The 25636-nt window shown below is 41.2% G+C and overlaps 1 protein-coding gene across 4 annotated transcripts in view; it reads left to right on the forward strand.

Annotated features, from left to right (window-relative positions):
• Positions 1–23264, forward strand: part of gpd2 (glycerol-3-phosphate dehydrogenase 2) — a 29430-nt gene extending 6166 nt beyond the window's left edge. Inside the window, exons 2-18 of one of the 4 annotated variants that reach the window (XM_011481279.3) lie at positions 2149–2255; positions 2833–2841; positions 5791–5953; positions 6526–6650; positions 6723–6820; positions 6897–7060; positions 11143–11307; positions 11376–11520; positions 11901–12094; positions 12780–12914; positions 12992–13167; positions 17252–17383; positions 17453–17611; positions 17964–18076; positions 18150–18228; positions 18313–18411; positions 20380–23264. In XM_011481279.3, the coding sequence (XP_011479581.1) occupies positions 2154–2255; positions 2833–2841; positions 5791–5953; positions 6526–6650; positions 6723–6820; positions 6897–7060; positions 11143–11307; positions 11376–11520; positions 11901–12094; positions 12780–12914; positions 12992–13167; positions 17252–17383; positions 17453–17611; positions 17964–18076; positions 18150–18228; positions 18313–18411; positions 20380–20505 (2184 nt within the window). In that variant the 5' untranslated portion in view covers positions 2149–2153 and the 3' untranslated portion in view covers positions 20506–23264. Of the gene's footprint in view, positions 1–2061; positions 2256–2832; positions 2842–5790; positions 5954–6525; positions 6651–6722; positions 6821–6896; positions 7061–11142; positions 11308–11375; positions 11521–11900; positions 12095–12779; positions 12915–12991; positions 13168–17251; positions 17384–17452; positions 17612–17963; positions 18077–18149; positions 18229–18312; positions 18412–20379 lie in introns of all 4 variants that reach the window. The other 3 variants (XM_020707581.2, XM_020707582.2, XM_011481284.3) reach the window with 3 other exon arrangements.
• The last annotated feature ends 2372 nt before the right edge of the window (positions 23265–25636 follow it).

Genomic DNA, 25636 nt, shown 5'->3' on the forward strand with positions numbered 1-25636 from the left:
TGCATCTGACTGTAAGTCATATTCCTATTCAAACTATGCTGAAGAATTCATTTTATACTGTAAAAAATATGGTCATTTTGGATTGACGAAGCTTCTGTCGTGTTTGACACTTAAAAAAAAAAACAACTGAATTTTCTTTTTAGTAAAAATACGCTAAACTACAAAGTTCCATCCCCTCTGAAAAATGCCAGAAGCTGAATCATCAAGAACAGCTGATTAGGGGTGTTAGAAAAAATCGATTTGGCAAAATATCGCGATAGTTCATTTGGTGATACTCTTATCGATTCAAAATGCTGCCAGGACGATATTTATTTAATTATTTATGGGCGTCCTTCAGCGTCTGACTCTTGTTGTCCACTTCACCCTCCGACCACTAGTTGGCAGCAGAGCACATGGAGCCTCTTTGAGCAGCTCTGCACCACATAAAACAACAGGAAGACTGCCGCCAGAGCAGAGGCAGCTTGTTTTCTGTTGTTATGAGACATGAACTACTTAGTTTTTACTTAGAATGGATACCAAACAGAAACTCTGAGCCATGTTTCCGCCAGTAAGATATAAAAACGTGGATTGCTGTGCTTTTGAAGTGAAGAAATGCAGTTTCACAGCGACTAATGCACTTAGCATCGGCTAAAATGCTATCAGCAAAGCAGGCTAAAGTTCTGCAGAACCTCCCAGCAATGGATTCTAGTTTAGCGACCTGATGGATCAGAGTGATGTGTACAACGCTCTGAAAAAAGGCTGACGCCGCGGCGATGACCTTTACCAGTTTACTTCCGTGTGTGAGAAAGCGTGGCTGCAGTGCAGACTGATATGTAAACAAAGCATCTTTGTCATGCTGCCTCATCATCACACTTTATTGTTCCTGGAATGAATTGGTGCTTGTTTTCCCCCTTTATTTTTGAAGCACCATTCAGGCTCCTGAACTGTTTAAAAGTTGTGGAGAAGCTACATTACTGTTGAAAATAAACAGAACTTTATTTCCCCAATCATACGTTAGAACCTTACTGGTTAAGGCACATTCATTCCATATTTTTTCTTATACTGAGAAATATTTTGTAGTGGAAATCGGACAATGTTGACTCGTTCCTTTCTATATTTTAAGTTACCAAAATAAAGGACTACAAATTTGCCTGGGTAAAAGCAACTTATGTATGAGATACAGTTGCAGTGCTCAACTTTGTGATCATTAAATCAATGGAATTTTGACAATTTTATTACAATGGAAGACATATTGAAATTCAGGTAGAGTTTTTTCTGAGTCATATTGGAAAAAAAAAAAAAGAAAGAAAATGTGTTTTGGTACAAGATCGGGATACGTGTCGTATCGCCAGACTCCTGCCAATGCACAGCCCTACAGCTGATAGGAGTATGACGCTGGTGTTGGAGTGATCAAGTTCACCAATTCACATTTGGATCCCTCTAGAATTTCTTTCTTTGCTCAATTTAATTGCTAGAAAAAAGATGGGAGCGTTAGCTGAATAAACTTTAAGTGAAAATGGGAAAAAGCTCACAAAAGCTAAAAAGGCTTGAACTTAATGCCAAATTAGCTGAAAAGAAGCCAAGATGAGGACTTCAAAAAATCTAAATAAATATCCTAAAATAATATTTAGTTATTTTAAAGAGGAAAAGAGGTTGACTAATAACACAAGAAATCAGTAAGTTTAGTGTTAAACTTTAAGTGTTAAATTGCGAAGAGGGCTAAACTCAGCAATATTCTAAAAGAACTAAAACAAAAAAAGAAGCTAAAGTAAACCGAGGGCTAAAAAGCAAAACGAAAATTTGATAACTAAATAAATAGTTTAAGTTACTCTTGACTTTGAATTTTTTTATTCAAACATTTCTATATATTGTGGACAAAATCACTAATTTTGTAACATTTGAGCAAAGCAATTTATTTTTCAAACAAAACATTTATAAACAGAGTTGCAGCTTTACAGCAGAACTCACAGTTTATTCTGAGTAGCCTTAGCAGTTTACACGAGTCTTTCATGAGTTTTTACCTCCTAAAGCGTCTGTACACAGTAAAAGTCTGGTACACTTTTCCTCGTGTCTGACTTGCAGCCTTTTAGCTCCTCACCTTGAACTCCCTCCCACTCAATCGTCTGCGGCTGCGTCTCCTCTCCTCACTCAACGTTCTCTAGACCGCAGGGCCCATGGCGTTCAGGAAGGCCCTGAGACGGACCGCCATCGTGGGCGGCGGCACGGTGGCCGCAGCCTTCGGCGTGTCCCAGCTGATGGAGTACAGGAGGGCGCAGGTGAGATGCCGATCGCTGCTTTGAACTTGAAGTTTTGGCGTTCCGTCAGCAGATGGGTGTGGCTTTCACACTGTCACGGCGGCCCAAGCGCGGGTTTCCTGTTTTTGTTTATTTTTGTGAAACATAAACTTTACATCCAAGTCTTTTTGTGTGGACGTTTGTTTCAAAGCTCCGACATCGATGCTACTGTCTGTGCCCTTTAGCCTTTCATCATAAAGGTCATAAAGTTCCTCTAGCTCCTCCCACTTTGGTCACAATCCCATCGGATGAAGGCAGGCGTGAATATTTCATCTCACACTGAGTTCATCTTTTAGTTCTGTGAACCTCAAAGTTGCCAAATTTAGATTAGTCGTATGTTTAAAGAGTGGCTGTAACCTGACCCGCACTGAGCGCGCTCAGTCCCACTCTCTGTCTTTGACATGTCTAGAAACACAAGTGTCCCTCCACGTAGCGAGAACAGCTGCCCCGACCTACTGGCGGCCTATTTTAGACGCACCTTGAGAACTGCTCAGCCTAATGTTAACTTGTGGTTTGTGTCCCGGTGCCGCCCGCCCGCCGCCGTCCTCCGACTCGGAAGCCCGGATTGGTAAGCAAAGAAAGAAAGCCCGTCCTGATGAGACGACTCTGCTCTCAATAGTCTGTAATCACGCATGCCTCTAATCCAAGCCACCAGCTCCGCTGATGAGATGAATGTCCATCTCGTGTTCCTCCGCCGGGCCGCTTGGAGAAGTTTTCAAGAGCCTCGCCGGGACTCAACGTGATTGTTTATTGGATGGTGGTGGTGGTGGTGATGGGGGGGGCAATCTGTGTCTTTATGTTTGTCTGTGAGCATCACGGAAAGCAGACAATGATTATCTCATGTCCTCGTTTGCGGGGCCGTGAATCAAACAATGACCTCGCTTTTATTTGCAAGTCAAATGGCGCGCCGGCTTCAAAGCAGCTTGATGCAATCATTTAGCTCAGGCCGCTAAACAGAGAGCTGAATAAATATTTCATTAGACGTGAAATTCCTCCTCATGTCAGAGGGAGAGCCGGCTTTTTTCTTTCCCCCTCTCTGCTACTGTAGTTGTGATTATTTCAGCCATTATTTTGTTAATCAGTGATGTTCAAAGTCTGAAAAGTGTGGAATCTTGTTTATTTTTTTGTGGATTTCTGCCGCATGTTTCCTGTAAGTAACCCTCAACACTAATCTTTCTGCATCACTAATCAAACCCTAAAGATTTTTTTCTTATAATCCTGTTTGTCCGACTGAGGCTTGCTTTCTGAAGGTGACGCCAAACATTATAAGCACTCTAGTTTCCAACAAACATGACTTCTTTTGGCATTAATTTGATAAAAAAAAAAGTCAAATAAAACCAAAGCAGATGTAGTCCTTGTACTTATATATTTCTGTTGTCAGTTTTTATTATTATATTGTAGTTAGCCACGTTAGAAGCGTTAGCAGGGTACGATTACGGAACGCCTACTCCAAACCTTGTTGGAAACCTGTACGTGTTATTGTCAATGCACTGGGTTGTGACAGATAAAATACCGTATTTTCCGCTCTATAGGGTACACCATCAATGAAAGGTCAATTCACAAACATGTCAAGTGAAGGCGCACTAAACTATAAGGCGCTAAAGCGAGACGATTTAGAGGTGAGCTGTCAGTCAGACTTTATTCATTGTGTTCACAGGAACTCTAGATCGTGTTTGTAACATGTTACATGTTAGTCGTGTTAGAAGGGTTAGCCACTTTAGCGTATTCACGATACTTGTACCTCCAAACTTTGATAGTAACACCTGAAAAAAACAAATGGATACAGCTAAAATAACCTGTGACTATGCTAACTCCCAAGTCTGTTGGACACACGTTAAAAAAAATTTCAAGACCGCTACATATTAGCCACATTAGAAACGTTAGCCACGTTAGCGTATTCAAGATACTGGTAACTCCAAAGTTTGTTAGTAACACGTAAAAAAAACAAAACAGATACAGCTAAAACAACCGTTACTGTGACTACGCCAGTGCTTCTCAATTATTTTTTGCAAGACCCCCCCCCCCCAGGAAAAAGAAAAAGTTTCGCACCCCCCCTAAGTAAAACTAAAATTGTATCTTTTAACATTAACAAAAGAAAAAAAGCAATAAAAATCCACTTTAAAAAAATATTAACTATATTTCCCACAGAAACCCTGTTAGTCTAAAACAGAAAAGAAGCTTAAAGTGCCTGAAATAAAAAAAATCTGTCAGTCCTTATTTAAACTAGAAACATTTTGACCATTTGATGCTGAGAAAAATAATTCGATCAATACGAATCTGAAACATTAACAGCACCAGTATATTTAACGTTTTTTGTCTGAAGAAATAGGTAAAAGACATTGTGCTAATTTTTTTTCTAAATAATGGATTGTTTATTCATTATGTCATAACGTGTAGCTGTTTTCCTGCATTACCTACATTGATGGAAAATAAAGACACGTCATCAAAATGTCTGCAATAGTTCATAAAGAATGACATTAATAGCATGAGCTGAGTCATCTAAAGGCACACCATGATCCAGGTGTTGCGCAATCTAGGCAGCGCTCGGCGTGCGCCGTTCCACCTCTCAGCCTGAGCCAACTACCCCTCCCCTCTCGTTCTCACACAGGTGTGTGACAGGAGCAGCTGTGGGGACGGCAGTTCATGGTCTCAGGCTGTTACAAACACAGAGCCGCTGTCACCACTGCCCCCGTTAAATTTGCACCCTGGGCAATTGCCTGTTTTACCTGTGCCTAAAACCGCTACTATTGCCCCCCCCCCCCCCCCCCCCCCCACTGGCATTGCATGGGGGGCGCGCCCCACTATTTGAGAAACACTGGACTATGCAAACTTCAAACTCTGTTGGAAACGCATAAAAAAATGGTCTAAGACCACTAAATGTTAGCCACGTTAGCATATTCACAATTCTTGTAACTCCCAACTTTGTTAGCAACACGTAAAAACCAGACTGATAAAACACTTTCATCGTACCAAGATGTTAAAAATCCAATCATTTAAACAGGTTTTATCTACGTAGAGAGAGCCACCTAGAGTCATATTGTGCCCTTTTTGCTGAGCTGACTCAGGTATTTCAACAGAGACTGGACTCACCTGATACAAGTAGTTGGTAGCAAACATATAGACAGCTGGAAATGTGAAAGTACAAGTTCAGAAAAGTCCAGGAAATCTTAGACTTCGCTTATGGATTACAAAACTAGAACAAAGTTTCTTAAAAGATGCTAACGCTGAAAGGTTTGCAAAAGTTTTCCAGACCTCTGATGGGTCGTCTGTTATCATTCATAAATGTAGGATAATGCCCTACAAGCCCGCAGCCATCAGCAAATCCATAATGGATGAAAATGATTGCAAGTCATTATGCATTAATTCACAGTTCATTTCATCATATGATTAATACAAAACCAACGTAGTGCTTATGATGTCTGCAGCACACACCTCCAGAAAAGCACCCTGTTTATGATGAAACAACAATAAAAGTGAGACTTTGAAGTAAAAGTGACTGTAACTGCCACTCATCCAGGCCCACGTTTCGGCGGAGGCGGAGCTGAAGGTCCCGTACGCGGACGAGCTTCCTACTCGGGCGGCGCAGCTGGCGGCGCTCAGTGACACCGAGGAGTTTGATGTCCTGGTAGTTGGAGGTGGAGCCACGGGTGCAGGGTGCGCCCTGGACGCCGTCACACGCAGTGAGCACCTTACACCGATGCACTACAACCATTTTTGATCCGCTATTAACCCTTTATCACCGGAATCATGGCCGGTATGACCTAAACGCTGAGTCTGACGCGGTGAGAAGCAGCTTTTCTCCACGTCAAAATCAGTTGGTTCACGTTAATTTCGTCAACACTCCGTCACTGTAAAGTCTTGCGGAAATCTCGCGAATCTTGCTCTGGGCTTTTTCTTACCCAGATCCATTCCGATAGATGAAAGTATTGGTGTCATAGAATTCCAGTCAAACACAATCCTTATCAATTTCCCCTTCATGATAAATTTTCAAATGGTCGTCATCAAAAAGGACATAGAGCCCAAAAATTGACTTTGACTAGCATAGCGATGTGCAAATCCGAGTTTGGAACACGGAAACCTGAAATGCGTGTATGTGGTCGTTTACATAGACTTTTATTGGAAGTGGTTGCTTAAACGTGCGTTGCCGAGGATGGTTTGAACGTAGCCGTAAAGGGTTACAGCTGTTTTTATGAGTTTCCTGTCCTCTAAGCTCCTGCAATGAGTTGTGACGATGTCCTGTATCTGCCTCCAGACCTCAAGACCGCTCTAGTAGAGAGGAGCGATTTTTCTTCAGGCACGAGCAGCCGGAGTACCAAACTCATCCACGGCGGTGTGCGGTATCTCCAGAAGGCCATCATGAAGCTGGACTACGAGCAGGTTCCTCTCCGTTCCCGCCTCTTCTGGTGTCATCTACTTGGTCTCATTGGTTTTTTTCTTATGTTGAATCAGTACATGATGGTGAAAGAGGCCCTGCACGAGCGAGCCAACCTGCTGGAGATCGCCCCTCACCTGTCGGCTCCCCTGCCCATAATGCTCCCCGTTTACAAGTAAGAGTTAAAGAGACACAACAGCAAAAGGAAAATGCTTCAAAAGGAGTTAATTGGAGTCTTTGTTGATACAAAGATGGTGGCAGCTGCCCTACTACTGGGCAGGTATCAAGATGTACGACCTGGTTGCTGGGATCCATTGCCTGAAGAGCAGCTACATCCTCAGCAAGTCCAAAGCCTTGGAGCTGTTCCCCATGCTGAAGAAAGACAAGCTGGTGGGAGCCATCGTCTACTACGACGGTGAGTCCTGGTTCAAGTTTCAACAATGTCGGCCATCCTACGGGCACTTGCATATATATCACTTGCACACACCCCATGGGTGGCATTTGCTTGCAATTGGTAAGGGGCCATCTGCACCTTACTAACAACCAGAGTGTGGCGTAAGGGCATCGTACGATGGCGTCAACCGTACATCAAAATGTGTGCAACTTAACTTGACGATACATTTGCCACAATGGTACGTTGCATTTTCAGGAGGTGGCCATTCTAGCCCCGAACCACCTTCGCTACTTCCCTCTATGACGTTCTACGGGCCCGGACAACATTCGTATGAGTCAACAGGACTAAGGTTTCAGTAAAGACAACAAAAAACACAGTTTTCTCACTTTGTGCTAAGTTAACACACTGGTTATGGTGCTAGCATGACATTTGGCTAAATTTCTCGATTGGTCTTGTTCGTTTGGAGCTAAAATATAGCCGTTTCTACGAAACCCAACAACTAAAGAATTCATGGACTTGTCAAAGAAGTCTAGTCTGGAGCCAACTCGCTTGTATATGTTTTTAAGTTTTCCTCCTTTACTGTTATACCGCCTTTGTTTTTCCTATGTTTTTATGCAGGTGTTTGTCCTTAAAGCAAAGCGTTTGGAAACCAAAACAAGCGATGATACAGCCCTCTACGCAGTTTGGGGGTTCAAATATCCCCAAAATGTTGTCATATCGGTTGAACTGTCAGCAGCACTCAAAGGTTTTACCTCACGTTGGGAAAAGACGGCTAAAATCAAAGAGGTCAGAGGCTGTAGGTCTCAGACGCGCAGTCCGCCCGTGGCCTCGGCGTCTCCGCTGGTGCCGAACAAAGAGTGGTGACAGGCCGGTGGGTCGCCCTCTGCTCCGGGGCAGGAACGGTTAGACGCCCTCTGTTGAGGCAGACGTCTGCCGAGCGACCAGCCGAGTGTGAGGAGATCCGAGCTGCAGGCGGCTTTTGGCTGCAGACATAGTTCTGTATCTGTTGACGACTTTATTTGTATTTTTCCGTTTTTGAAGTCAATAGATTTTAAAAACGGATTCCTTCCATTTTAAAATCAGAAATCAGCATCATCAGAAACATTTCAAACCACTTAGAAATATTTTGAAATGATTCCCTTCATTCAAAAATCATGAACAACGTAGAAATATATCAAAATACGGCCAATCATTCGGCAATGAGTCCTTAGACATATTTCTAAATTCTTTGGAAAGGATTCCCTCCACTCTAAAAGCGTGACATACCTAGAAATATTTCTAACTACGCAGAAAAATGTTAAAATGTCTCACATTTTGAAATTCACTTAGAAATATTGAAAAATATTTAGACATTTTTCAAAACTATTCCTTACATGTAAAAATTGTGAAATACTTTGAAATATTTCAAGATACTACAAGATATTACATAGTATTTGAATGTTTAGAATTATTTTGAGTTTTTTCGAAAAGATTCCTTCGATTACAAAACCACAAAATGATTTGAAACATCTCGAAATACTTAAAACACTTCAGAGTTATGGAACATGAAAAAAAAACATTTTGATTTATTTCAAAATGGAGTAACGTGTCACCTGAAATATTTTAAAAAGGATCCAATTTACTATTTGAAGGTATTTGGAAATTCAAATATCTTCAATTTTGAGCTTTTCTTAACACTCAGAACAGATTTTCCAGCAAAGCAGCACAAGTGTAATTTCTTTTTCCTCCTCCTCTTCCTCCGTGTGGGGGGTGTGTGTGGTGGTGGTGGGGGGGCATCTTTTCTCCAATTACGCCGCCTGGAACAATCACGCCGGTGACATTTAGAAATCTGACCTTCTCTCCCGGCGGTGCAGAGAAGCTTCCGGGCAGCATCCTTCTCTCCTGCTGCCGCGGTTACGGAGACCGTCAAAGGCTCCGTCGCTCTCAGGCGCCGTTCGGCCTAATCCTCTTACGCCCAACCAGCTGGGCGGAGTAACGTGCAGGCATGTGCCTTTGAATGCCATCAGGGTGAGACTCCTACAAACCTCCATCCAATTGAAACCAATTTGACCAAACGACTTGAACAATTTAGTCCTTCAGACAGCACAGAGGGAGGATTTTAGCGGACATACATGGCAACCCGAGAAGCTAGAAGATTAGCTGCTTGATGTTACCCTGATATGTGTAGAACCGCAATGTCTAGATGTGCTAAATCTGCAGATAAATGATGGAAAATTGGTATTAGAGATTGTTTTTGGTTTTACTTTCTTTTTATGGCACATTTTCCAAAAGCTTTTTTAAGCAAGCGTAGAATCTTAGGGGAACCTGAGGTGTAACATCCACACAAACTTGTTTTTTTCCATCGAACTCAACAGCTATGGAAGCATAGTTGACTCATATTTCAAAATAAAAGTCCATTGACTAATAAATAAAATGAAAATTCGATCCGCCAAACGGCTTTTTCTTTTTTCTTGTTCGACACCACTCGGTTTGTGACGTAGATAAAGCGTTAACGCTTCCGAAAACGACAACTGAACGGCACAAAGTAAAATCTCTTCCTGCCATTGAAGCTCCAAATAAGAAACAAAACTGCTATTTTTTTTTAAATCAATTGCTTCCCCGCGTAATAAACGCAGTTGGCAAAATTTTGGAAATAAAGCAGTAAACGCAGGAAAAAAAATCTTTAAGGTTAGACGGAAAATAGTTTAAAATTTGGCGTTATAAGTTGGTAGTATGGGAACTTGCTCTCTTCTGAAACCAGCCCCCAGTGGTCTTTTGAGGAACTGCAGCAATCAGTATATTGAGTTCAAATTTAGTAACAGTTAGTGACAGCTGGCTTAGAACATTATCAAGTATAATATTCTGGTAACATGTCACAGAAATTCACCCAAAACGTTTTAAAAAACCTAAAATTTGACAATATTCTTGTCAAAAAATTAAATAAAAGGCTATTATGACTTTTTAAAATTTTAGCTCATTAGAAGAAATGTCAAAACCAGATTTTGTGCTAACGCGTCACAAAATAACAGCAGAAATAATCATTTCGTTTTCATTTCTTTAGAATTATTGATTTGTTCTACGAAGTTGGGGATTTGTTACGAAAACTTAATATCTCAATGCTGAAAAAAAGCAAATGATGGAAAAAATGCAGAACAATTATTCTGCGAGTCTGAAGAACTTAGAAAAATGGTTAAAAAAATTCTCAAAATGCTAAATAAATGGCTTAGTTAGCTTAAAAATTCACAGCTAAAGTGAAACAAGAAAAAGGGAACAAAGAGCTACAAATGCCTAAATAAGTGCTAAAGCACAGCATTGACGCTAAAAATCAGATTATTTGTTTACAACAGGAAAGAAATTGCAAATAAAATAAAAATAATCAGGAAAGTTTTCAGAAATGCTAAATCCTATTATTGGCTAAGTTAGTTTAAAATATTCACAAGTAAAGTCAAGCAAGAAGAAGCTAACAAACCTGAAAAAAGCTACAAATGCTTAAATAAGTACTAAAGCACATTATTAACATTAAAAGTCAGATTATTTGTGTACAACAGGAAAAAAAAGCTAATTAAAGGTAAAAAATCGAAAAAATATTCAAAAATGCTAACTGCTATTATTAGCTAAAATGGTGTTGGTGCAAAGAAAAAAATAACCATAAATAATGCAAACTAAGCTTTTTATGTTTAATGTTTGTAATCTATTAACGCTAAAAATGCACGACCGCATTTTTAAGAATAAAGTTAAATTAAAAACTTGCTACACTTGAAATAATTTGCTTAAAACAATGATTTTGTTAAAAATGTTTACAGTTTAAAAACTTATTAGTTCAAAGTGTGCCTAAAAAGCTTTTTTTTTAAATTTGTATAAACGAATGAAAGAGTGGAACAGTTTTCAAAAGGAAAATGTAGCTGAAAATTGCTGGACTCAGAAAAGAGAAAGAAGCTTTTAATTTGAAGGGCAAAAAAACCTTTATTCGTCAGATAACAGGGACAGTTCTTTGCTACAAAAATGGACATTTAAAAGCGCCAGAAGATCAAAGAACTTAAAAAAGCCAAAGAACAATTCTTAATAGAACCCAACATGGCCTCCTGACTCCATTTGGCGAACATCTTCCTCCTTGTCTTCCTCAGGGCAGCACAACGACGCCCGCATGAACCTGGCTATCGCTCTGTCCGCGGCCCGCTACGGCGCCGCTGTGGCCAACTACACGGAGGTGGTTCATCTGCTGAAGAGCAAAGACCCTCAGACCGGCAGGGAGGCGGTGTGTGGAGCTCGCTGCCGGGACGTCATCACAGGTGAGCAGTGGGGGGCGCCGTCCCGTTTGATTCGAATACGCCTGCGGAGTTTAATCCCACGCTTTCAGGGAGGGAGTTTGACGTGAAGGCAAAGTGTGTGATCAACGCCACCGGACCCTTCACCGACTCCCTGAGGAAGATGGACAACCAGGAGACGGCCAACATCTGCCAGCCCAGCGCGGGCGTTCACATCGTCATCCCAGGATACTACAGGTGACTTCCTCTCCTCGTGTTTGTCCCTCGCCGTTTTCTCATTCCTGTGGGTAAACAAAGAATGCGCCTAGCGACCGCCTGACCTTCAGCGGCGCGGGCGGGACGATCCTCCGTGCTTCACACGCGGCAGAACAGCCGAGTGGTTTTGTTCAAGTCGCAGGTTTTAAAGTTCAGCTAAGCTTATTGAGTCAAACCCGGGGGAGCGGCAGCCCTTTGAACAGAAATGCCAGCCACCTCATTTTCCTCCTTCCTCATCTTCCTCCTGCCCGCCACCTGCCCCCCCTCAGCACCACCTCGGCCTCTCATATCGGGCTTTCCCGTCGCTCGTTCCTCCCCGCCTGTCGGATTCCTTCATGACAACAAAAACCTCTGTTCTCCAGCCCTGACAACATGGGTCTTCTTGACCCCGCCACGAGCGACGGCCGCGTCATCTTCTTCCTGCCCTGGGAGAAAATGACCATTGCGGGAACCACGGATAGCCCCACCAAAGTGACAGCGCACCCCATCCCAGGAGAGGACGACATCAACTTTATCCTGACGGAGGTCCGAAACTACCTGAGCCCTGATGTTGAAGGTACTCAAGTGACCAGCTGTCGGGTCAGAACGGCCACGATGATACTTTTTACTACCTGCAGTTAGGGCTGCGGACCGCTAGTTGATACGATGCGATTCATCGACAAATACTTGATAATTTTACTATAAAGTTTAGATATTTCAAATCTGATGTAATTCTTCAGTTTTAAAGTAATATTCACTTTGCCTGATGGGTATTTTTTATTACCAAATTCGACTACATTTACAACTTTTACACAACAGCAATCTTGGATGTCACAAATATTCGTAGTCAAATTTTCGTGAACAGACCACGAATGTCGGATACTTGTTACAGCCCTACCCAGAGTACTTGAACTGGTCCTGGTCCGGTCAGACGATCGGACTACGATTCTACAAACTTGTTCTTTTATAGAAACACAGGGACCCTTGAATTTGACTGATTGGTTGTTGGTTGTACCCATAAGATGTAAAAATGTGGGCGTGGCCAGAATGAAACCAAATGTTTGAGGTAGAGATGCATTTTAGTCCTGGAATTTCAAAACTTTGTTGGAGGTCACCAATTTCAACCCCTTTTTCTGTTTATTGTACAATTCAAATGGTGAATTTTTTTTAAGTTTAGGGCTTTTTTTTGGTGGCAAATATCAAGGCAGTATCCTTAAATGTCACAAAGCAGCTCTGGAGATCAGGTGTTTTGCTGTCTGCAGTGCGCCGGGGGGACGTGCTAGCGGCGTGGAGCGGCATCCGGCCCCTGGTGACCGACCCCAACTCCAAAGACACCCAGTCAATCTGCAGGAACCACATTGTCAGCATCAGCGACAGCGGGCTGGTCACCATCGCAGGTCAGCTGACTTCCTGTCCCCGGGCACGGCGGGGGGTTTTGGCCGAGGCTCTGACAGGGCTAACTGACTGTTTCCAGGTGGGAAGTGGACAACCTACAGGTCCATGGCGGAGGAGACGCTGGACGCAGCCATCAAGGCCCACGGCCTCATAGCCGAGCCTTGCAAGACGGTGGGGCTGATGCTGGAGGGGGGGAAGGGATGGGCGCCAACCCTCTACATCCGGCTGGTGCAGGACTACGGTCTGGAGCAAGAGGTCCAACACCCTCATTTTTCTCAAATACTGAACGTTGCACCAAATGTCTCCATTTTTTTAACCTTAGAGGTTCACTTTTTTACTATTTTCTGTCAACATTGGGTGGGATGTAGACAGATGACGATACGGCTTCTCCACCATGCTAGCAGTCGGCCACAAAATCAATCATAAAATATTCGTAATATTTTCTGTTTAAATTGTGGACTACAGTAAAAACTAAATCAGTTCAGTCGCATTTTTTACTTACGAAAATCACTTGATTGCTTTATTCTGAAAATAAGAATCTCCACTGACACTTTACTTTGAAGGTTTATTTAATTCCAACGACACTCGGTTTGTTTATTGTATACCTAAAATCTATCATCACTCTGTATTTTGGAACGATTTTTTACAGCATTTACCTCATCAATTGCAGGGGATATGTTCCAAAAATAACCAGCGATAGGTGACATCCACAAAGTAGAATTACAGACGTTTAAGCGGCTCACTCCTCAACAGCCAATCAGGATGCAGAAGACAGTTTTTATAAGAAAAACACTGTGACCCTACTAGATTTTTAAGAATCGCAAATTGGCAATCTCAAATGTCACAAATATTCGTACTTATGGTTCATTGAGGAGAACGCAAATATCAAAGTATTCGGATACTTGTTGCAGCTTGGACAAAAATCATAAATTTTTACTCGGATTTTACTCCGTACCTCATTTAGTGAGGACATCCCACACATTTTATTAGTTGGTGCGAAACGTCAAAGTGGTACAAATCTCGCTCCAGGCTTTTTATTTCACATCTTTCTTCCGACATAAGAGCGACTTGGTATCATAGAATTTCGCCCGGACAAAAATCCGGGCAAAATTAATTTCTTAATTATAAAGAACGTCATCCATCCAAATTAGAGCCCCTGATTGGTCAAAGTTTAACCTGGTTTGACTTTCAACGGCTGCAAGTTTTGTTCGCAGAGCTTGAAGACTTGTGTGTATATATATTTTGAACACAAAAGTCTAAAACGCTCGTTTGAGTAGACTTTTAATTGGAAGTAGCCGCTTGAACTCGCGTTGCTGAGGCAGGACATGGTTCTTGAGGAAAAAAATGAATTAACTCTTTAACACCAGAGTTTTAATTACCGTTCTTTAAATTACCGTAACAGTCTACATAGAAAGCTCCTGTGCAGAGTTGTCAGAATCCGTTTGAATTTTCACTTATATCCTAAACGGTTTGTCAGTTATAGTTTGTCAAAAGATTGTGTGTTATTAAAGGCTGTCTACGCACATTATATTTATCACATTTTGAGCATATTGCACGAACAAAAATTGGTCATATGTGAAATATACGTGGAAAAAGTAAGAAAGGTCATGGTCACAAAACCTATCACGAATGAACCACGTTAAAACCAAGGAAGAAGTACGAAGAAAAGAAAAGAAAACGTAAATCAATGTAAAAGCCAAATCTAGCCCAGAATTTGTGCGTCAATAATTTGAACGTGTGCGTCGTCTACATGATATAAAATTCTACATGGGTGGTTCATGCGTGAAAAGACCATTAGACGTATGCGGAACAGTCATGGAAAGCCACAAATTTGAGTATGCATGCGCTAAAATCACTCACTAAGATTTGCATAATAACCACGAATAGGTTATTATGTAATTTTCAAGAAGCCGAAAATGTCAAACAGCTTAAAACCAAATTCACGTAAAGACCTGTTGGCCAAAACCCTCGACGGACATCTGCGCACATTGACACATGAATCATCACACATGTATCCCAAAAGTCGACATTTCATACGTGGAAAATGTGCAAAAAGTGCGTAGTGGTTGTGTGACTTATCTTTTAGACGTCACCGGCGACATCTCCGGCGTTAAAGGGTCAAGCACAGACTTGAAGGTTGTTTGTTTCTACTTAAACTAAAGCTGGTTTAGGTTCAATTTTGTCTTTTAAGAAAGTGTTGTACAACGTTTTTTAGACGTTCACATTTCTTTAACCCTCTGATGTAGTTTTAGCTCTGGTGTAGACGTTTTTTGGACTATTGTACGTCTTCCAACCGAACGCAAAAATCACTTGGAATTTGGTAGACCACTGAAGAGTTACGGTAATTCAAAGAGTTTGTGTTAATTAGGTGTCGGTAGTGACATCTCAGGTGTTAAAGGGTTAAACGACCTGTTTTCTGGCATGACGCTGTCCAGAAAAAGCCGGAGTTCAAACTGCTCATCTATCGTTCCATTTCGCCTTTTTTTTTTAAATTCTTTGAAAAACAAAGATTTTCAAACGAAATCTATTTATTTTGTGGCTACAGCCTGAAAAACACCTGAGCAGCTGACATTAAAGCTGCTGCAAATCTGACATTTCTACCACACAAAACACCGGACGCACACCGAAGCACACCCGGCACCGTCCAATTTATCAATGACGACGAGCGAGCGCGCATCGACCGGCATCGGCTTTGCACGCCCGTGCCGATAATTAGCCCGCTTCTTTTTTTTCACCAAACGCAGCAGAAGGTGCGTTCGGAGCGCGGGAGCTACCTGCAGTAAACTTCCTCCTCCTCCTCCTCATTAGAGGCTTCTGCAGCCGCTCCAATATTCCTGAAAGGTCACTGATGATATTTGGACAGCGTCTGCCCTTTTACATGATCGACAAGCCAGCGATCTGAATAGCAAATAGTCTGCGGTGTTCTGTAAACGTGGCACCTCATTGACAAAGAGGCGCCGCCGCTTATCGTTCAGGCACAAAGAGGGGAAATTGATCCTCTGATACAGATGACAAGCAGCCGTTTACATGCTTCAACATATGGTCCAAACGTATCCAAAAGTTCTCCATCTTGTAATGTAAATTTAGCAGCTTCACTACAGAAATAATTTAATTAGGTGTAGATTCTGAATAACAGGCTTTAAAATATTTGAACTTTTAATATTTGTTGTGTTATTAACGCTCTAAAGAACATTACTGTTTATGTGTCTGTTCACACTAAAACAACTCCCGCAGAAATCGCAAGCCATAAGACCGAAGATATCAGGAAAGTGTGATTTTTGTTATTTGCCAAAAACACAACAAAAATTAGCTTTAGTGTCACTAACCTTTCCCTTTAAGAGCTTATTTTTTCACTAATATATCTTGATTTATTAAAATGCGCAGAAAAACATATTTTTGTTTTAGTTTTCTAAGCTGTGTATTGTGTATAAATCACTTGTGGCATACCACAGGGCTCTATGCTTGGCCCCATACTTTTTCCTTTTTTCCTGTGCTCCTAAGGAAAACGTGTTAATGGAGTATGGCATAAAATGTAATAATTACAGACATATTTAAGGGAAGCCAAACAGCTAGTTAAGCAAAACCCATGTCTTATTAGTATAGAGATTTAGAAATAGTTCCAAAAATTATTGTCCTAATTCCTTTTTACCTGGATACTTTTTTTCTTTTTGCACTATAAGTTGCGCTTTAAAGCCTTAATTAAAAAAAAAAAAAAGAAAAACAACCGTGCACCTTATACTCCCATGTGGATTAATGCTGCTGCAAACAAGGTTGGGGGTTTAAATCATTGAGAAGTTTAGCATTAGGTTAGCATGGTAAGCTAGCAAAAGTTTCACTGTGATGTCGCTCGCACATTTTTTTACTTGAACACTGTGAAAATTGAAAACAAGAATCCTTGGTTCAAGCTAAATTAAACAATATAACATACAATAAGAACATATGATCAATGTGGGCGTGGCTAAGGAAAAAACCTCAGTTGCCAAGGTAATCCAAAAATTTACTTTTGCTGATTCTTCTAAAAATGACACAGTTGTTCATCAACGACAGGCAATTAAAAGAGAAAATGGTTGCTATGGAGATAAAAGCAAAAAAAAAAATAGGTGCCATTTTGAAGAAATTTGTCACATTATGCAGCTCAGGGGCAGAAGGGGCAGGAGAGGAGAGTTAGGGGCAGCCAGTCTGCCAGTGAGAACGGGTCAAAAGAAGGGGGCGAGGGCGAGTAGCGCCTGTGGGCAGTACAGCACCGCTCTCAGCTTTACTTGTATTTCTAATGTGAAATAAGTCATTTGAACCGCTGAATTGCTACGTCTGTAATTCTGGTTTTCATACACGGCTGCAGGTCGCTCAGCACCTGGCGTCCACATACGGCGCAAAAGCATTCGATGTGGCCAAGATGGCTCAAGTGACCGGGCAGCGCTGGCCCATTGTGGGGAAGAGGCTTGTGTCCGAGTTCCCATACATCGAGGCGGAGGTAGAAGCCGAATAAATTGTTGAGGTAATCTGTCCAGACGGGTGAAATAGCAGGCTCTCTGTCCTTTAGGTTCTCTACGCAATCAAGGAGTACGCCTGCACGGCCATCGACGTCATTGCTCGCCGCACCCGCTTGGGCTTCCTGAACGTGCAGGCGGCCGACGAGGCCCTCCCATGCATCGTGCAGATCATGGCCAAAGAGCTGGGCTGGAGTCAGGAGAAGAAGACGGTACTTTAGACGTTTGTTGTACACATCGACAGTATACGAGAGCTGGACTGCTATTAACCAGCCAATCAATAAAAGTAGGTGGTGCCTGTTGGTCAACCACGTCCAACGTTTGCACGTTGAGTTATGGACTTCCAACAACTACACTGGGAGTGTTTTTTGTAGAAGTGTTGACCAATCCCTGCTAACTGACGATGTGTGGCTCCAACATTTTCCTATCACGAAGAAATGGAACCTGAAATGACTTCATTTGGTTGGATGACATCACAGTAGCTCAGTCCAGTTCACATGTACGATCGTTGATGGCTGTACATTATTGTTTCTTCAAAGATTGAAACATTTGTTTGAAATCCAGGAGGAGCTGGATGCAGCGAAGAAGTTTCTGTACCACGAGATGGGCTACAGGTCTCGGTCCGAGCAGCTCACCAAGACCTCCGAGATCAACCTGGACTACCAGGAAGTGGTCAGGTAAACAGGAAGCCGGCTTTTCACCAAACACCTGATCCTTCTTCTTTGCCTAAATGTGCCGTTCATCCGTCAGATACAAGAAGCGCTTCCACAAGTTTGATAAGGAGAGCAAAGGTTTCATCACCACCGTGGATGTGCAGCGGGTCCTCGAGGTGAGAAACCCGCCCCCTCCATCGTCCACCGCTCATCTTCATTAGCCGCCATCGATCCGAGCCGCTGTTTTCTCTTCCCTGCAGAGCATCAATGTCCACATTGGTGAAAACGCTCTCCATGAAATCCTTAACGAGGTGGACCTCAACAAGAACGGACAGGTGGAGATTGACGAGTTCCTGCAGGTACGAAGGGCAAACCCAACGTCGTCTCTCGGCTGTGCCCAACTTTCAAGCAGACAAAATTTTTGTCACTTTGTCTGATAAAAGTCGACTTTACAAACAAAAATGTTTCGGCAATGTTTTGCTGCTAAGAAGGGTCTGTTAGAGATATTTTTCTACATTTTGCTTCGTAAAATCTAATAATCATAGTTTCTAGTTGCATTAATTTTTTGTCAAAAAGTGCGACTGGTGAGATTACGATAAAAACTCAATAACTCGATTTTACTTAAAGAAGTTAAAACAACTAAAAAAGTGGGCAGGTATTACCGATATCACATCATCGATTCTCAAACGACGACTAAGTTGAGTTTGCTGTTTTAAGGATTTGGGTCATATCCTCGCCCCTCATAATTTACGTTATTTTCTATGAAATAAATAATTCTGACCGATTTATATAGTAGAGATCAGACCTTGTCTGAGGGCGCCACCTGTGGTCAAAGGCTAGAATGACAAAGTTAGAATTTTATGTCGCTTCTTTTGCGAACATTTGGTAGTTACTAAACCTAATCCAGTGAAGACAGTCCTTAAGCCCCAATGGAAACTTTTACGATTTTCTGTTGCGAAGATTTAAAAGCATCCCTTTACTCGTACGTTCCTTGTCTAGTCTGGCGCCAAAGTGCATGCTGGGATAGGAATTCTCAAGCAGGATTTGAAAATATTTCATTTAGTGACATTTAAATTCTTATTGGGATGATTAGGACTTGGATTCTGCGAGAATTTATGAATAAAATTGTAGAAAACTTTCCTTGGCAACGAAATGGAGCACTTGTATTTTTGATGAACATACGATCTAAACGCCGAAAAAACACTGAAAGCTTATTTTACCAGAGCTTTCCTTTATAACAAAATTTTTTTATTAGAGCTAAAATTAAGACAAATTTTAAAGACTATAGAGAAAGGAGGGCAGTAACGGGGAGGAAACGCAACAAGCGAGTAAAAAACGCAGCCGAGTTCCACCGCTAGCATTAGCATCGCAAACACTCCTAAAGTGCAGTTTTATTTTTTACCTTCGGTTTCCCGTTTTTTTTAAATTATTTTTATTATTTAAACCCAAATTTAAATATTCTTTTTATATCTTCTTGTAATTAAAGAAAAGTCTGTACTAGCGTAGCAGCTAGCCCGTTTCAGTCAATAATCAACATGCTTTTTCTATTAGCTAAAGTTTAGGTTTTGAACTCTTCGTTTAGGAAAAACTGATAGTTTGCGTTTTATTCAGTTAAACCTGCTGCGTCATTTGTATAATGCGTTTTACGAAAACGGGGAAAAAAATCTGAATTCTGTCCGAAAAATTGGATTTAGCCAAAGACTTTTCCTCAGTGTTTGATCCAATACTTTCTTGATTTGTGCTAGATTCTATATTCATAATAATTTAAAAAGTAAAAAAAAAATAAAAGTCCTAAATTGACACATTTACAGCACTGTAAACATTTTTGCCCCCGTCCTGGTTTCTTATCAATTTGCAAACTTTTTCAAATTAGCAAACTGTTCATGTTTGAGACGGAGACCGTTTTTAATGACGGTAACGAGCAAAAAAAACTTCATAGCTGCGTGTGAAAAAGTATTTGCACTCCATCTCCTAATAAAAGCTGGTTCCTATTTGTTGGGATAAAGATAACCTCAAACCTTAAATGTTTTTAAAGTGGAAGTAATAATATCTTTAATCTAATCTAAAGAGACCAAATTAAACGTTCTGGGGGCGGGGCTTATGACCTATAACATGAGCAACCACCAGGGGGAGGGAGGCTGTTTTTTTCTCTCTAAAACAGTTTTGTAAAGCAAATTTCTGGTTAAATAAAATCCCACAGGGCCTCCTGTCCTCTTTCTGCACATAATTATTTGCACCCGGGGAGAGCGTCTCTCGGCGTGACAGCCTAACCTTTTCCTGCGCTTGTCGTACACGCTGAGCGCCGTGTCTCCTGCCTTCCTCTGCAGCTGATGAGCGCCGTGAAGAAGGGCCAGGTGTCCGACAGTCGCCTCGCCATCCTCATGAAAACGGCAGAGGAGACGCTGGAGACCAGAGGGCCGGTGTCGGTGGACCGCAGCGGGGGCGGAGTCTGAGATGAGGGGGGAAAAAAACAAAAAGAAATATGCAAATGGCCTATTAGAAGGACAATACTGCAATCAGGCTCGTCCACAAATCAAGCTCACTCCTCGCCGCCGCGTTTGAGGTAAAAAACCGGCAGAAAATTATTCAAGTCAGAGAGTAAATGTTTATGTTTGACAAATGTTTTCAGAACACATCCTTAGTTTTTAACAAAATCAGCTCTGATTGTTGTGTAAATATTCTCTCCAAAGGCTGATTGAGCTTTCTTTGTCCTTATTTTTTATTAACATCTTTTATTTTCGCAGAAATCGCAACTCTTGAATTAAGAAAGCATGTGTCAGCCGTTTCCTGGAAATAGTCTGTACCGTTTTGAAAAACTCCGTTAACTCCTACGGTGGAGAAAACAGGAATGTGCCAAAACAGCCGGAGGTTTGAAGCGGACCGTTGGAGCTCATCTCCACCCGAGAGTCTGCGTTTACGGCAAATGTCGGATTTGTTAAAACGAATTTTAGCGTTTTCCGTTCAGTGTCTCAGTTTAAATCGTTCAGCTGTTTTTGATTTCCTCGTCTTTTGCGCCGTTTTTTTTCACTTCCTGTACTTCAGGACATACACTAGTTAGATTCGTCAACTATTTAACAGTTTTGGTTGTTCTGACCAATAGGGGGCGTTGTGGACTTACTGGATTTTTATTAGAGGTGTCTCGCTTTGTCGTTTTTTCACTCGTTTAACATACTTAAGTTCTAAAAGTGCTTGTTAAAGCAAAGTAGGCAAAGTGCTAACTCCTACGGCCTGCTAGCTACAATTCCATGCAAGGAGGCGGAGCTCAGGCGTCAGTAAACCACTCCAACTTGGAAACCAGAGGTAACCACAGAGGTGCTAAAATCAAAGCCAAAGTGCGCCACCTAGTGGAAAATTTGAATGTAGCTGCTCTGAGTCTAAGCTAACGGACAAAGCGACTCCAATGTTTTAGCTCCTGCCGACTCGATAAAAACTAACTACACTGTTGACGTCCTAAACTAGCATCTTTTGCACAGAAATGTAAACCTGTCCTTCAACTCTGGTTCCTAGTTGTAAAAAAAAAGCACTTTTTGAGTTAAAAAAAAATGTGTATTTTTGTATTTAAAAAAAAAACTTTTTTTTTAAACCATAAAAGTATGTATCTATAGTAACCATTAGTGTTAAGAGTGACAAACTTCTATCGTCTTAAGGCCGTGTACATTTTCCACCGATTAAATTTTGTTTTTTGTGATACATGCATGAAATTAATTTGTCAATGTGCACAGATGTCTGTCGAGGGGTTTGACTGACGGGTTTTCAGCTGTTCAAAAATTTTGGTCGGTTGAGAATTATGCTGTTTACGCGTTTTTTATGTAGTTTATGCGCAATTATTACGTCACTCATACATAATTGTGTGATTTTTGGCAAGATGCATGTGCAAATGGGTGTCTTTCCACCACCGTTCGACGTTTGTTTAATGGAGTTTTCACGCATGAACCACTGATGTATAACTTTTATATTTCGTATATGACACACATATCACGGTAAATTTTACGGAATTGACGCACAAATGACTAATGTATTGCATATAAACGGCACAAAAATCACGCACGGTTCATGTTCTACTTTTATTTACGTGTTCTTTGCATGGTTTATTTGTACTTTGTGGTTTTAACATTGTTAATTTGCGAAACATCTGTGAAAATTTCACGTAAAGTTGAAATGGCTTTTCTTGGCATAGGCCTAAAGGAGCAACACAATGAAAAGAATAAAAAACAAAGTAAGCTAAAATAATTTAAATATTTGTTCTAACCTGTAAATTTGAGATTGGTTTAGTTTATTTATCGTAACTTTATTTCAGTAAAAGTAAGTGACCAACATTTTCTAGTACAAACATTAAAATGCAAACTGAAACGCTGGTTGCTAAGGAAAATAAAAAACTTACTTTCAGTTAGAAACACAAAACTTTCTGTACTTATTTCTTCGCCTGAGAAATGCAAAAAACTCTAAGGTTGCTATGGACTTCAGGCCTCATGAAAGCTGCCATTTTGAATCCAAGCGTGACCATTTTTCCGATTAAAACCGACGTAAATGAATTTTCTTTAACAATTTCCGTTTCCCGATCTCAATCAGTGTTTTGTTTCAAGCCGCTGGAGTCAAATGCGACCGAATGACTATTTTATTGTTGCTTCTGATAAGAACACATAAAGTTTATTACCCAAGAAAAGCTGGAGGAAAGAGGGAATTTATTGTTCTAATCTCTAACCGGCCAAGGAAGCGGATGTTCACGAACGAGTCAAGTGATCAGGACTTGGGTCTTGGAGAAACCGCTTGAATGCAGCTGATGGATGAGCGACAATGCTTAGTTGTGGGTCTGTGTTCGCCTGCAGCCGACACTGACGTTCACAAGACTTCAACGCCACACTGGGTTGTTTTTGTATCCATTTTTATTATTGCTCTGCGTCTATTTGTAGCTCGCTTAGACGTCATCCGCCTGCATATAAAATTTAAAAAAAGCAGGTATTTCGGTATATGTTGAGTTTTTTTTTTTTGCTGACTTCTGGGCTGGAATCCTGCATGAGAGCTGCTGTAAACATATGAATGTATAATTTCTGCCTTCAGCTTTTTAAACATTTAAAAGTTGTTTTAAGGGATATTTTCTGCTCATGCGGTAATTGTATTTCTATTTATGACATAATTAATTCAAATATACGCTTTTTAATACATTTTTGCAGTATCTTGTCTAAATGTTTAAATAAAAAAATTCTGAAAACTATTTTTGCTCAAATAGAGCAGTTTGTTTTATTTTAATAAGAAAACTTTAACGTGGAATTTAGCAACAATTCAGTTGAATGGTAGTGACGACTTTTATGCCATAACGTTTCAATGTCAATGACGGGGACAAAAATACATTCATATTTTGGACTCATTGCTTTGTTTTTTTGGTCATCATTTTTCTTAAATGCCAAATTTAACTCGTAGGGGCAGTCATCGTCTCCATTCATTCAGGAAGGTTATTTCAGGTCGTCGTCGTTAAAGCACATCTTTGTTTACCTTCACTACACTGTAGTGAAAAACTACAAAAAGATTATAGTGTCACGTTTTTTTGTAAAACTACTAATACATTCATTCTTTTTTCTGTGGAATTTTTTACAATGACGGGTATCACAAAGTATAGTGAATGTTTTGAGGATTTGATTTTCAAAATTTGCTGGCAAAGCTCTTGTAATGCTAATTTTTCAAATGGGAACAATTGAATTTTATTCAATAGAAAATATTTTTTTTAAATAGAATTTGGCTTTGCTTTTTCAGGATCCTTCAAAGACTTGGCGTCAAGTCTTACTTATGAGTTACCTTGGTTAACCCTTTAACACCGTAGATGTCACCGGTGATGGGGGGGGGGGGGGGGGGCGTTCTTTTTTTTTTTTTTTTAACCTAAACGTGATCAACGGGAATCAACTCTCTGATGTGGAGAAATGCGACTTTGTTCGGTCGGCATTGCACCTATAACGACAGAATTAGCTGATTTTATATTGATTGATAAACACTTTTTAGCGCTAGGCTACTTTTCTTCAGAATCCATTTGAATTACGTAAAGTGTAATAGTGTTATGATAGCTGAAAGAATGTCACAGCTGGAGCTCCGATGTAAACGTGGCACCCACACCTAAATGTTGAGCAAAAGTTGAGCATTTTAAGCTCAAGTGTCAGAGCCTTGGTCAGAACCAGCCGATCAGCTGGCTTTCGTTTTTCGTAAATGGAGAACATGTTCGCGTAATTCCATATGAACTGACTTAACTTTTTTTTCCTGTAGTCAAAAAGTAAATAAATTTAACTTGAATTGCCGTTCCAAGGTGAGACACCAGGTGGAGCTAGTCTGGAAAAAACAGCATTTTCTCTGCAAAAAAGAGGAATTTTGCCATAAGAAACTTTAAAGTTAGATTACAGACGGTGTTAAACCATGAATACATTTTTGACTGCAACGAATCGCACCTATTTGCGTAAAGTACAAAATATGTGTAACGTTGAATTTTAGTGTCTTTTCCAATGATTCAATGTGTCAATCAGATAACATGGCTAATTATGTGATCTGCTTGGCGATTAAATGGTAAAACGAAATTTCATTTTTAATGCCCAGACGTGGATTTGAAACGTGGATTATAAACACGGCCAGCACCTCCGATCTGTTTCACATCAACTACCCTTCAGTCGGCTCCTGAAAAACTCTGTAAAGGTCAGCGCCAGCTTTGAGTGACAGCTTTAAGTCCATGGTTAGAATCTGCAGTGGGGGTGGGGGACTGCTCCCCAAAAAAAGGAAAAACAAAGAGCGGGGAGCAATTAGTCGTCATGAATAATGGGACAAATCTGGTTGGCGTCGTCTCCGGAGGATTCAAACACGGCTGCCAGACGCTCTGAGGGGGTCCGCGGTAATCTAGAGGTTAATTCTAGATCCAAATGAATAAAAAAAAAACGGAATTCTTTGCGTTTTTGAAACACGTTCATCGTCTTTGAGGTTCATGTCGACGCTTCCTCTCCAGTTCATAAGCTGGAGTGTCAGTAATTAGACATGAGCACTCGGGAATCAAACCCTCCCCCACCGTCCTTCCTGGTTTTCATAAACAAGTCAAAATAATGATGTTTTGATGAGTTTTAATTAGAGGTGTGAGTAAGAGCGCCGGGAGAGGCCGGCGCCAGCCCTCATTTCTTCAGCCGATAATTGCGGCACATAAAAATGGTAATGAACCGACTCCTCCAGACGCCAATCGCCTTCAGGAGCAGCGGAAGTTCAAATATTGATACGAGAACTTTTTAATATATCCGTGTTATTTTGCCTGTTCGACCGGTTCCATGTAGAATTCATTCTCTGAGCCTCTTAAAGCCTCCGCCTCATTGGGCGGGGGTGGGAGGGCGTAGCGGTTCAGGCCTCCAACAAAAAAAAACGTCCTACCAAGGTGCACTGACATTTACTTGGGTCTGCGGGCCGCCGGAAGCCCTTTCAGCCACGTTTGAATGGACACCTGCCAATCAGAGCACCGCATTCTTCCTCGGAGAAGAGCCACGCCGGAAAAAATGCCTCATGCGTCTCCGCGACGAGGCCTCTTTGTGTCAAAGTGGCGAAGAAGCAGAGCAGATGTTTTCGTCAGCGTTG

Source organism: Oryzias latipes, chromosome 2, assembly GCF_002234675.1.
Source record: "Oryzias latipes chromosome 2, ASM223467v1".
NCBI lineage: Eukaryota > Metazoa > Chordata > Actinopteri > Beloniformes > Adrianichthyidae > Oryzias > Oryzias latipes.